The sequence below is a fragment of the Cottoperca gobio genome, chromosome 15, assembly GCF_900634415.1.
Source record: "Cottoperca gobio chromosome 15, fCotGob3.1, whole genome shotgun sequence".
Lineage (NCBI taxonomy): Eukaryota > Metazoa > Chordata > Actinopteri > Perciformes > Bovichtidae > Cottoperca > Cottoperca gobio.
Window position 1 is genome coordinate 4,831,341 of NC_041369.1, and position 13,405 is coordinate 4,844,745.

Here is a 13,405-nt window from a genome sequence, read left to right on the forward strand (position 1 = left end):
GAAAGGAGTCTATTTAGTTGGAAAAGGGTAATACATAAAGAGAAATAAATCTGACTCTAAAACTTGCCTTTTGCTCTGCTACGTCAAATATTAAGACAACACTGTTTGCCATGGTCTTTTAACTCGTACAATATGTTGACACACAGGAAGGTCGATGCCTCCAACACTATAAAAGATTATTAATGGTTTCCCTCTCTTCTTCAAGCTGAATATAATATTATCTGTCTTTTGGAAAACCCCAGAAAAGCCCTATCTATAAGTCAGTAAGTGAAAAACCTCTCAATGAAAAATTAACCTTTGTTATCAAAGGAAAGCGTGATCGCTTTTATAAAATATGGAGTGAAATTCGTACATTCGTAGAAGTACAACTTCTTCGAGTTAGTATAAAAGATGTGATGGAATAATGTGAAGCTTCTGATTTAGCAGCTTTTGTTAAGGAGTTTTGTTTATTAAGTTATGTCCATGTTAACTTTATTATCGCAGCGAGGGAGATGGGTGGGGGGGGGGGGGGTGGTGTTAGGGTATGTCTTGATGTTTTAGAAAAACTGCCAATAAATGTATGCGTCAAAAAAGAAAAAGAAGATTATAATCAACAGAAGAGGATCTCTGTACTCAAACATTAGACAGAACATACTGCAAACACTGTGTCTCATACTATGCCCATTTTGACAAGTCATCTCTGTGAAGTGCAGAGCAAAACATATGCTCATGTGGTCACCTCAGTGTTCAGGAAGCTTTCCAACGTATCCACAAGGCTGGACTCAGGTGTGAAGTCCACCTGTTTAAAGTCTGTTATCCAGAACTGGAGCAGCTCCAAACTGCGATGGAACATCTTTTCCCCGTCTCCTGACATGTCTGGCCCTTGCCTGGCATGAACAAAAACCAACAGAACGGTCACACAATCAGTGCAAAGATGTTTCATACTGTGTGGTGTGGACAGGAGAGGATGATGTTTCCTTCTCTGCATACTGTACAGTACTGAACACAGCTGGTTCTTTGTGTAGTCATGAGCTGTTGGATACACAGTACCTTGCAGCAGTGATGAATTTATCCGTTATGAACTGCAGTAACTGTTCAGGGGAGCAGAGGAAACGATAGGTGTACAGGAACTGCTGGATGTAGCCCTCCACAGCAGCATTTCTGCGATGAAGAGGAGCAAAGTGACACTGAGTTAAGTTTAAAAAGCAACACAGTTTAACAGGTTTATTTTCAATGACATATACCTTTAAACATTCCACTGCAAACGAAGGATGCAAGAATGAACAGAGAATCTTCTTTTATATCCAGGTACTTGTCCTGGTCAACCAAAACATATTCCCAGTATATTCCTTTAACTCCCTTCAAGAATGTTAAGACCATGTGAGGGATGTGATACCTTCAGGGTCTCCTCACATTTAGTTTAAATCGAGATGTCCCTAGGTGCCTTGAATTCCTTTAAATGGCTCCTTTCAGTGCGAGGGAGCGTCATACCATCACAACACACAAATGTGGTTGTGGTTGTCATGTGATCTGATAAACAAATGTGTACTCATGGAGATCAACAAAGTCAGATAGTATATATATAATATAAATGTTTTTTCATCTAGAGAGCATTTGTTTGTAGACGGTTGGGATACTTTTCTATCAAAATGAAATGAAAAATGTCAATGTCTTTTTAACACCTTCTATCTTCTTGTCTACATTTCTTTGGGGGGGAAAAACTAAATATGAGTAAAATTATTATTTTCTCATCAATTACTGAGGTTACTGACTGGCTGCCACTTGAGTAAACATTTACTCAGTGACTTCAAGATATGGTCTTATTCCATAAAGAAAAGATTTTGTCTTGTTTTTGGTCTCCTTTTTGTTAATTTGTAACAAGGTAAGAATTATAAGCAATACTGTCCTAAATGCCCCCGGCTAACTTTGCTAACAATCCCAGGGAGGGAAGACCCTCACGAACACACATTTAGCTGATGATCAGCTGATGGGCCAGAAATAACCTTCCATTACTCACAGACTACTTGAACAGCAATGGAAGTTATTTGAGTGTCTGCTAATAATTTATCACATTTTTTAAGATCCCAACTCAAATATTTAAGGCACAATTTAGTTAAGGAGTACAAGGGACACATTGTTCTGCACTAAAAAAGAAAACTGTTTGTGAAAGTGAAACTCTTACTCAGTGACATTAAAGTAGGTCGTATTTAAACAGGAAAAGCCTTTGTCTTTTTTTTCTGTCTGCTTTTTGCACTAGCACCAGCTAATGGGCCAGAACAATGAGCTTTCACACAATATGTATTTTGTATGTGTGACACAAGAACAAGAAAAATAACAAAAGCGCAAAAAAAGGTACTTCCATGCTGTAGATTTCAAAACTATGAATACAATGTAAGCTATAGTCTGAAGGGTTCCACTTTGAGGTTGAAAGTGAATAGTGTGTGCCTGAGTATGAGCATGGTGAATCGCAGAGGCATACTTCCTGTCAAAAAACAACGTCCCAACCGCACATACATGTCTGCATAATAATGCACCAACCAACCAAATACTCATCTATAATGTTTACTATGATAGAGACTTCTTGATGAATATTGTTAAAATGTTATATTAAAAAATGTTGGACAACAATTTCAAACTACAATTTTCAATGTACCTCAATAAATATTCATTTATTTCTGTCTTTACTACAAAGACTGTCTTTTACTGCATTAGCTTTGAATAAAAACAGCAAAATAATCTTTTACCCAAAATACAGAGGAGTTGGGGATCTTTATTTCAGCCATGAGTCACGTCTGAAGTCTTCCCCACAAGCGTCATACCAAGAAGGTAGAGTAGCTTGTATGTTAGCTTGAGAGGCAAATAAAGTTCATAAACTATTCGCTACGGCTTGTAAAGCTTAAACAATGTGAGTGCACGGCGATAATGAACTTTGTTAAATGTTAAAATTCTCATCTAAGTATTTTATTGACCAACTTAGAGTTTCTCTCATTCGTTTAGCGACTGAATCAAACTGAAATTGTATAAGAACAAAAGTAGTATTTTGAAAAGTTATGTGGACATGTGCCTCCCATCCCCAGAGGAAATGATACACTTGCCTATATTTAGTTGTTACTTTAGTTTAGCTATATTTACTAAGTTGTTAAATCAGCCACATTTTGAGGACATCAATGCTTCAGCTGGAGGCAGTGGGAATTGAAAGTGTCTTGAAAAACGATTGATTGTGTCCCTGTTTCTATCATTGTTGATGCGGTTTCCCATGGCAACAAATACAAACCAGGTCATGAAATGTCAGATTTCAAGATCAGAATAGGAGATGGCAATTTCAAATGTTACTTTTTCACTACGTTTGCTGTACATGAATTGTTAAGCTTAAGAGGAACAGTACAAACAGTGTCTCTAAGTGTCTCACAGTACATGAGCAGCTTTGAGTAATTTATTGCACTCAGTTGGACATATTAAAGTATAATTATGGCGATATTCCATATTTTTCTTGTTATCATCAAATTGTCGGTAGCCGAAGCCTGATAGAGCTCCATGGTTGTCTAAAGATGATTAGAAACAAATCAATGAGCAGCACTGTCACATGTTCCTGTATTACCATAAACATGGGGCTTGAGAATGAGTGGCTAATGGGTAGGGAAGTCAGAGAGTATTGAGACAAACCAACATATTGTTGTTTTTTGTCTTCTCATGGGATTTCAGGTGTACAACCATGCTAGCAGCTCTGTGAGGTGGTACTTAGGCACAGCGGTGCTTTGAGCTTTGGCAACAGTTGCCTGGCTCCTTTTCTGGTGCCACCTCAGCCGAGGTTCAAAGCGAGCTGAGCCGATACTAAAAGGTGGACTAAAAACATTGCAGACCACTTATTGACCAGAGAGAATCGTCACTAGAATCGCCCGACACGGGACATCCTGCACAAACACATTTTCTTCTCTTCACTCGACCCAGATTGACCTAGAATAACTTCATCATTTTATCAAATTAGACATTTGTGTAAAAATTGTCACAATTAGCGTATGAATTGTTGAGTTATGACCAAAAACATGTCTTGACCTTTGACCACCAAATTATAATCAGTTCATCTTTGAGTCCAAGGGAACAATTAGTGCCAAATATGAGGACATTTGAGATATCACATTCACGAGAATGGGTCGTACGGAACAACAACCGGAAAACATAATTGTCAGCACGGAGGCATAACAAAATGACAGCCTACAAAACGCCATACACTAAAGTGCAGGCGTTCCTCTGTTTGGTTGCAAATGACAGGATCCAGTAAGAGAACACACTGCATTTAGATCTTTGAGAGGATCTACCGTCCCAGTGTTGTGGTGCTAAAAAGTTCATAAAGTTCCAAAGTTGAATACCCAAAGGTAAACAGGCACACACGAAGATCTTCAGGACACAATGGACTCATCTCAATTTCACCAATTTCTTGTGGATATGTCAAAACAACATGCTAATGTTTCGGCCTAGTGGCCTTCATCCAAGCATGAAGGAAAATGGAAGTCATGTCATATGTATATAATACCTAGAAAGGCACTGTGTTAGTACAGACCTCCTCCAAGGCCAATGGTGCATTCAAGTGCCCCTCTGATGGTCCATGATCTGATATATGTACATCTCCACGATCATTTTTACGCTATTGACTTATCGTCCACAGCTCTGGTGTGGGAACATTTTGGGTTTAAGCCGAATGTGTTGTTGTTGTGACTTATAGTGAATATGTTGTTAGGCTTGCACTTTTCAAAACGAAAACCTCATCAGTAATACCTGGCGTAGAGGTAAGCCATGAGGCCCAGAGGAGAGCCAGCTTGCAGAGTGCTCTTCCCTTTGCAGGTAGTAAAGCTCAGAACAGATGGGTCCTCTGAGGACTGGAAGTCCAAAGAGCCAGGTCCACACACAGCCAAGGAGGGGAGTAATGAAACTTCAAAACCCCACTGGTCCACACTCAGAATCTGCAGAAATACAAGAAATCATATCAAAAGATAGAAGAGCCAAGTCGATAGGAAATGAATGAGAAATATCAGTGTTGGGATTTGTAGTACTTTGTAAGTACCTCAAGGTATTTCTTCACACAATCCAAGAAGACCACTTTGGATCGAAGTTCCTCAAGCTGGGACTTGAGTCTGGACAGCATCAGTTTGTTGTCAGAACCTTTGAGAAACATTCACTGTGTTATAGATCACACTGGAAGATACGCATTGGCATGTCCATGTACTAACAGCGTAATGAAATGGGTACCTTTGTTTTTTCTCTCTTGTTGAATCAGCTTCTGGTAGAAATTTCTCGTTTTCTTTAGGTTCTTTGTTTCAATCATCAGCTGCTGCTGCAGTTCCTGCAAAATCACACACAAGGCCCTAAAATAACACACACCTTTCACAGAAAGAACACTTCGGGTGCTTTCAGTGTTTCTCTCTTCACCACGGCAACAGAATGCCACAGTTCTTTTGAAGTACAATGAACGAGAAGTCGCGGCAGCACGGCTCTTAAGGTCCGTCATTAGCGGTTGCATAAACCTTTTGAAGAAGCAGTGGTGCCATCAAAGTGTGCAAACACAAAGACCATAGATTAATATTCTTTGGCAAATGACAGTAACTTCTTTTGCCAAGGGCCAAGTTCAAATATTAATATTCACATCCAGTTTGGAGAGAATAATATTCCAATTATCTCAAAGTCCCCCACATGTTCTCGTCCTATTTACCCTAAAGCCTCACTGTGTTCCACTTCATTACAGATAGGGAAATAATTCCTGCAGTTATTCATAAAACCCGGCCACTGAATAAAACTAGGAAGTGAAAAAGCACTTGGGTGAAACATGGGTAAAATGCACAAAGAATGGAAATTAAAACACAAAATCAAAACCTGCAGTTTATCACCAAAAAGTAATGAAACACACAGTAACATTTGATGGGAATATACAAAGAATCTTCTTTGATAGAACATGATATACTGTCAACAGCACTCCCTCCTATTACTACAACATGCATTACATAACAACACACTATATGATATACATTTGCTTATGTTAGTGAAATAGAATCTGATAAATATATCATGCAGTCTTCTGTTTGTTCAGATCCATAGAGTTAAGGTCAAGTATGACTCAGTGGCAGTAAGCTACCCACCTGTGTTTTCACATCCAGACATGGTGATTCTGTGTGCTGCCCCAGGTTCACTACATACTGGATAACCTCCGGACTGAAACAGTCTTGTCCGGAGAAAGCCAAGGCCCAGGCCGGGCTGGAGCGGAGGCCCAGACCCTCTGCTCTGGATCTGGGCGAGAGCAGTCGCTCCGACACCAGAGAGTCACTGTCCTCCATGTCCTCAGAGCAGTCGGGGCTCATCTGCTCGTCGTGGGCCCCTGTCAGCCCTTCCTCTCTCCCCGATGGAAACTCAGCTTCAGAGGGGCTTTCATCGCTGCCCCCCGCTGAATGACCTCCTCCCTCCATGACCGCCGCGTCCGAACTGTCAGTGCTCACAACTCAACCAGTAAACAGGGACAATGGCAAAGAGAAGAGAAAGAGAAAGAGAGAGCGACTGAATCACATGGAGAGGAGGAAAAAAAAAGGAGACTGAATTTGAAGTAAAAAACACAAGGAGAGATCCAGGGATGGAGCTGGGGGTATTTATTGCCAACCCTGTCATGGGTTCACAATGAACTCACTGTTTAACAGATGAGCAAGTTTAACTTCTAACTGCTGCCTATCTATGTATCTCAAGGATCTTATAATCTGTTTGTAACCAAGACCACATGTCTAGCATATTCAAATAGCACAACAAAAGCAGATGCAAGGGTGTGTTTGTGAATATCATTGGCCAGGAATGAGTCCCAGAGGAGAGGGAAAACATCTTTAGAGTTAGCTAGCATGCCTTGGACTCGTATCAATGTGGTTCAATCTTAAGAACAGAATCCAACAGCCAGCCACAGCTCTCATGACTTCAGGCAGCAGCCAAGTTAATGAAATATATCAAAACATTGCAGATGGGTTGGGGTTCAATAGTATTACAAATGAAGTATGAAAAACAAAGTCATCGTGTGACTTTGTTGAATCCAAACTAACCCTTTAAAACACCAAAGTCACACAACAAGACAAACATAATGATCAAGGCAGCGGTGGAGCAGCAACTTCCATGTTCTGCGAGATAAATTACTGTTTTTGTCAAAAGAGTGTGGTGGCTTTGAAGAGACCATAGATAACGGCATTAGTTCACCGACAACAAAGGTCTGTGTGACAGCAAGGTAAAGTGAAAATATTCTAAATATAGCACACACTTAAAACCAATATTGATAGTTTTTAGGTTGCAAAAATACGTTTTGCTGCAGCCCCCGTCCACAGCAGCACATCGCTTAGCTTCCGTGCAGTAACTCCTGTCTGCTTCTACAAACTGGGGGCGTGCCGACCGCCATCTACTGTAGGTAATACACTGACTGTACTTAAGTAGCTCATACAACCCGACTTCAAAACATTCAAACTATCCCTTTAAGAAGAATATTTAAAAGAAATACCTCAATCACTGCAGTTACCAAACTGTTTTCATCAGGTTTATGTTACAAAGGGCATAAATAAAGTCATATTTCAGTTTTAAACTTAAGTTTTGCAACATAAATCCCTGTTTTGTGTCAACTGACAGACGTATTTCCCCCTGACCAAGTTCTTTTGCAGTCATTATTACATGGATTTGATTTTTGTCTAAACAGAAATAACACTCTTAGAGTATCCAAGTATTTCTTCTACCTTGACAGATGTAGTGTTGACTCTCCTCTGATCTTAATTTAAAATCTGCACGTTCTGCCTCATATTCTCCATGAAACGCCTCAGATCCTTCCCAAGAATCCACAGCAGCACGACTGGACGTGTGAATGTTTCCGTTCAGGTCGAGACAACCATGCAGGTAAACTTCTCTCTTCTCTCCCCAGTCAGTGGCTATCGAGGGTGGGGTAAGGCCTGCCCTTTGCACAGCCTTTGATGGAGGCTGCTCATTACAGCCGCTGCAGGAGTTTGCAGAGGAGGGAGAAAACACACACGGTGAGTTCAAAGCCAGCAACAATAAGCACAAATGTAAAGACCGATGACAATCATATACATTTAAGCACAAAATAGAAAAGACAAATGGAAGATAGACAGACAGACTTAATTATACCCAGGGGAAAATATGTCTAGGGAACAGCAGTTTGTTGCTTTACATAAAAAAACATCACAATAAAAACATAAAACCATCTTTAAACATAAGACATTTGACATTGACAACACAGAAGAACACAGTCACCCATAGCAGACTTCACAAAGAACCAAAGCCATAAAAGACTCATTCAAACATCCTGCAGCTTGTCACTCACAACTTGCAGATATGATGCACTTGCAAATCACTCCAAAGGATCCATTAAATGTAGTTGCACCCGGACCAGACACCCTGCTCTCCATCACCCAATGAAGAGGCTACAGTCTTCCCTCTATAGAGGAACAGTAGAAGGAAATAACCCTCCACAGCTGAGCCCTGTGAACGAGCCACTGCCCGAGGAGGAGTCCATCTCTATGCAAAGCTGTGATGTCTTCCGACCACAGCAGATTAAAGGCTCTCTCCACATATTGCTCTGAGCATAAGAGCATGGCAACTGCTGGATAAAAAGATGTCTGCGTGAACAGACAGACACGTTGACCCCCCCCCCCACACACACACACACACACACACTTCAATGCTACTCAGTAACAATGCAGAAGAGACAAACATATCAGTTACCATAGGGACCATTTAAGTTGATGTATGAAGTGCATATTGCATTATTGCTCATTTGAATGTTGTGTAAGGGTGTGCAGAGGAGGAGGAGCAGAGGTCATGCTCAATGAGGACTGGATCATTTTTTTATTCCAAAAAGAATACATAAAAAATCTGACCACAAGAAGCCAAATTTATTTCCCTGTTTAGACAGAATTACTGGCTGTTTTACTGTTAACAACATATCCTTTTTCAATTTAGGGTAATTATTCAGACACCAAAGCTAATCTCTTAAACTCATAATGTAAGCTAACTGTGCCGATTCAATTCATTAGCAAGGACACCCCCTGAAAAACGATCTCATCACTGCTGAATTTAACATTTCACATCTTGTAATATACCAAAATATTATACTGGAACTACTACAGCTATGGTGTTGTGATGTGTTGTCACTATTTAAATCAAACACTGAGCTTTTGTGATTGATTTTAATAAACATGTGACTTCCAGTGAAAACACTGCATTGGCATTATCAGGTACAGGTTGACTGGATAATTCATTATTATTTGACTCTGAGAAATCAGATGGCTGTACCTCCACTATATGAATCATGGCTGTAACATCAGATGTTTACTTTTGAGAAGCTGGAACCAGAGAATGTTTATCATCTAGAGATCACGTTTTTTTGCCACCGATACCGATTGCTTATCGTCAATCGCCGATTGTTTTTGTTGTGGTTTTGTTTCATTATAGCAGCCGGTATACAAGGCTCCAGAGCAGACCTGGGCATTTTACGGCCCACGGGCCACATCCGGGCATGGTGTAAATAACTTTCTAACTGTGTTGCTATTATTTTGAAAAGGGTGCTGTTTTTCTTTATTTACGTACGCGCGCGTGAACAGCTACAAGTAATGCTGGCCGGCTAGCCCTCAAAATGTCCGCTCACGCCAAAATAAGAAAGATTGATACAGAATGCCGCGTTTTCAAGAAGACATGGACTGCTAAGTATTTATTTACAGAAGTGAAAGGTAAAGCCGTGTGCTTAGTTTGTGGTGCGCAGGTCGCTGTGTTCAAAGGATTACAATTTGAGTCGCCGTTCAAGAACTTGTCTGATGAAGAGCGGGAAAAAGAGTCGCGTGCTTTGCTAGCTAAACTGCAAAACATTGCACATCTAGAGATGCAGTTGTCAACACAAGTTATGTCTTATCCCACAAAATCGCTAGAAAAGGTTTATCAAGGAGTGTTTGGTGGATTCTGCAGCACTCATATGTCCAGAGAAAAAGGAGGCATTTGAGAAGCCATGCAGTCAATGAAAGGGACAACAACATGAGTGATGTGTTCACGGAGGTAAATGCATGTGTGGACAAGTTGGGACTGAAATGGGACAAGCTGGCAGGCGTGACAACGGATGGTTGTTCAAATCTGACGGGAAACATGTTGGACTTTTGAAGAGAATGCAGTATAAAGTGACAGAAATGAACCCTGAACAGAAATGGGTATTTTTGCATTGTATTATACACCAGGAAGTGTTGTATACGTCAGTTCTACAAATTAACCATGTTGTTGATGTTGTAACTAAAATAGTTAACTTCATCAGGGCAAGAGCATTGAATCAGACAGTTTGTTGCACTTTTGGAGGAAAATGAAGCTGAACATCGAGACAGGCTACCTCACAGCTGTCAGGTGGCTCAGCCTGGACAAAGAGTGTCTGAGAGAAGAGAGTCAAGACTTCTGTGTGAAGAAAGGAAAAGATGTCCCACAGCTTTCAGATGCAGACTGGATGCAGGCCTTGGTTTTGCTGTAGATGTGACTGCACTAATGAATGAACTAAATGTCAAACTGCAATGCAAGGGCCTTTTTGTGCATGAAATGTACAGCGCAGTGAAGGCTTTCATGAGAAAGTTACAGCTTCTCTCAAGCCCAATGGAGGACAACATTCTCACCCACTTGCCAACACTGAAGGAAGCCACACCATCAGCTGATCACCTCCACAGGTACTCATCCATGTTAGAAGCACTGCATGGTGAGTTTTGGAGGCGATTTCAAGACTTTAAAACAGTTGAGAATGAAATGCACATGGTTTTTCCCCATTTACATGCAATGTGGATGATGCACCCAGTGATGTTCAGCTTGAACTTATTGACCTGCAGTCTGACACACTTCTGTCAGAGCACTTTAGGTCAGTCTCACTGTCTGAGTTTTACTCTTCCCTGAAAGAGGAGAACTTTCCACACATGAGGAGACATGCTCAGAAGATTCTGGTCCTCTTTGGATCTACCTACATATGTGAACAGACATTCTCAGTGATGAAGTTCAACACATCCAGATACAGATCCTCTATCACTGATGATCACCTGTCAGCTGTCCTGCACATATCCACCTCAGACATTCAACCAGATTTCAGTGCACTTGTTCAAGCTCAAGACAGACTGGACAGACAAGTAAAGTGAACTGAAAAACATCAAAAGCACTTATTGCTTTTTGTATAAAGTTGATTCATTGCTTATCTTTACATACTGTAAAACACCTTTTCAGTATTGGTTTGTGAAGAATACTGATGTATTGATTGTTTTTACTGTTTATTACTTCTCTAGGAGTATTTTCCTATTTTCCCACTCCACAATTTCATACATGTACTGCTTTTTACAATGAGAGAAAATTAATATTGAGCAGAATTAAGTTCAATTTATTGTTGATTTGGCCCTCCAACACAGCTCGGGTTTCTCATGTGGCCCCTTGTGAAAATTACTTGCCCACCCCTGCTCCAGACTAACGTTTTTCACCACCTTCCCGAAAAATAATTTCACCTATCTCAAAGTCAATACAAACTGTCAAATTCAAAATGTTATCCTTTCACTTTGTTAAAACCAAAAGCCAAAAACTAAATTTTTACAAGATTAATGATAATGTTATAATTTACACTCACGCAATACAAATGTTTATTGAATTGAGCTTGAACGCATCATAATGTCACAAAATGCATCCTCCGTTAACGTTAGCTGTTAGCGCCGTTATTTAACCAAACAGGAGCTTCCTCCCCACCAGATGCTAACAGCTAACGTCAACTAGCTCTCCACCTGGTGAATTTCAACACAGATTTGTTGTTCACAATGTAGCATTATCAGGGAAAATATAGGGTGCGTCCCCTAGACACGCTGAGAGTGAGTTTACTGAATAAAGAATCATAATAAGTCAATCTTACTGCTCTCTTATCGCCAATAATGGTGTTTACTTCTTTCTTAAATCTGTTACTTATCTGTCTCTTTCAAACTCTCAAGCCAGAGCTGGCGATTGTTGGAACAGTGGAGTTTGAATGAAATGTGTTGTTCGACAATCAGTGGGATAAAATGAGTGTTCTCTGGCTGGAGTCTGGTGTCTTTGAGAGAATGCAGACACATTATATGTTTTGTATGTTGATAAACTATAGAAATCCCTGTCATTTTATTAATTGTGACGCTCTAGCGTATGTTGAGTCAGGAAAACTAATCTTTTGCATGCTTAGACCTGTGGTTATTTTCTACTATAGCCTCTGATGCCATTTCACTCCTCTAACGCAGACCCATTTATCATTTTCAATCAGTTATCAGCCGTTCACATCAGCTGTCTCATCTACTGTTCTCACATCAACACACCTACATTGTTAGTCTGTCATCTTGGTGCTGTCTCTTATTAAATATGTCTCTCTCCCTGCCTCTAGATCATTCATGCGTGTTACGCGTGCCCCTCTACATCCCCATCACTGCCAGTCTTTGGAGATTCATCAATTTCCTCAGCTTCCCTGGCTCAGCAGAATCATCACCACCAGTGTCTGGACTACACGGGGGGATTTATCCTGCTGCTGCTCAGAGCAGATGCCCCCTCAATTACAAATCTCCCTGAAGAGTCTAAGCACCGACGACTTTGTGTCAAGACTTTATCATATTTACTTACTTTATATAATAAACATGATCTTTTCTTCATTCGATTGTCTGTCCTGATTGAAATATATTCACTTCAACGCGCGTCACATAGCATTGCAACAGAAAAGGGGCGAAATTTCCATCACTGCCGATCACAGTTGGAGTGGATAAATACATATGACTACTGCGGAGTCCTTTGTCCCGGGAATGAGTGCCGATTGTAACCTTTCCCAAGACAAAAGCCAGATGTTAGTGGGTGTTAGTGGGTTTTTTTGTCCAGTGGGAAAGGGGCTAGAGTAAACACTTCCTGAAGAGAGCCGTGGAACAAAGCAACAAGCTGTGTCACTGGCACTACCACTTTCCTTAGTGTGGTGGAAATGAAAAAAATAAATGTTTGCTTGTTTGTCCTATCTCAGTTGGTTTAAAGGGAAATAAATACACAAGTGTTTGAAGTCCTACTCACAGTGTGGATGGGCTGTAGTTAACCAGGCAGTGCAGTACACCCAGCAAGTCGTCTTCCCAGTACAGATCACTGAACCTTTCCTTTACAACACTGGCAAACGTGTCGAACTGGAGATCCTTCAAAGAGAAGATGTACTCCCCTCGGAAAAGAGAAAAAGTCGATTTTCTAAATGAATACGCTTAAGTGTGAACAACTCAAGGCAGGATGATAGAGTGGGTCATTAAAGAGAAGTCTGCAGTGAAGGAGATAGTTGGTGTTAAAGGAACATTATTCAAATGTTTAAACTTCTTAGACATAGGAGTGTCTGTTCTCTATAGCACTGCAGCTGTTTAGTTTACTGCTGTAC

General features: G+C 40.5%; 1 protein-coding gene across 3 annotated transcripts in view; it reads right to left on the reverse strand.

The window, feature by feature from the left end:
- kndc1 (kinase non-catalytic C-lobe domain containing 1) overlaps positions 1-13,405 on the reverse strand; it is a 53,757-nt gene that overhangs the window by 14,828 nt on the left and 25,524 nt on the right. For all 3 annotated transcript variants that reach the window (XM_029449756.1, XM_029449758.1, XM_029449757.1), the window contains exons 16-23: positions 13,060-13,198; positions 7,719-7,972; positions 6,108-6,463; positions 5,224-5,317; positions 5,039-5,136; positions 4,753-4,937; positions 1,030-1,140; positions 719-866 (exon numbers count right to left, since the gene is read on the reverse strand). In XM_029449756.1, coding sequence (XP_029305616.1) covers positions 719-866; positions 1,030-1,140; positions 4,753-4,937; positions 5,039-5,136; positions 5,224-5,317; positions 6,108-6,463; positions 7,719-7,972; positions 13,060-13,198 — 1,385 coding nt within the window. The remainder of the gene's footprint in view (positions 1-718; positions 867-1,029; positions 1,141-4,752; positions 4,938-5,038; positions 5,137-5,223; positions 5,318-6,107; positions 6,464-7,718; positions 7,973-13,059; positions 13,199-13,405) is intronic.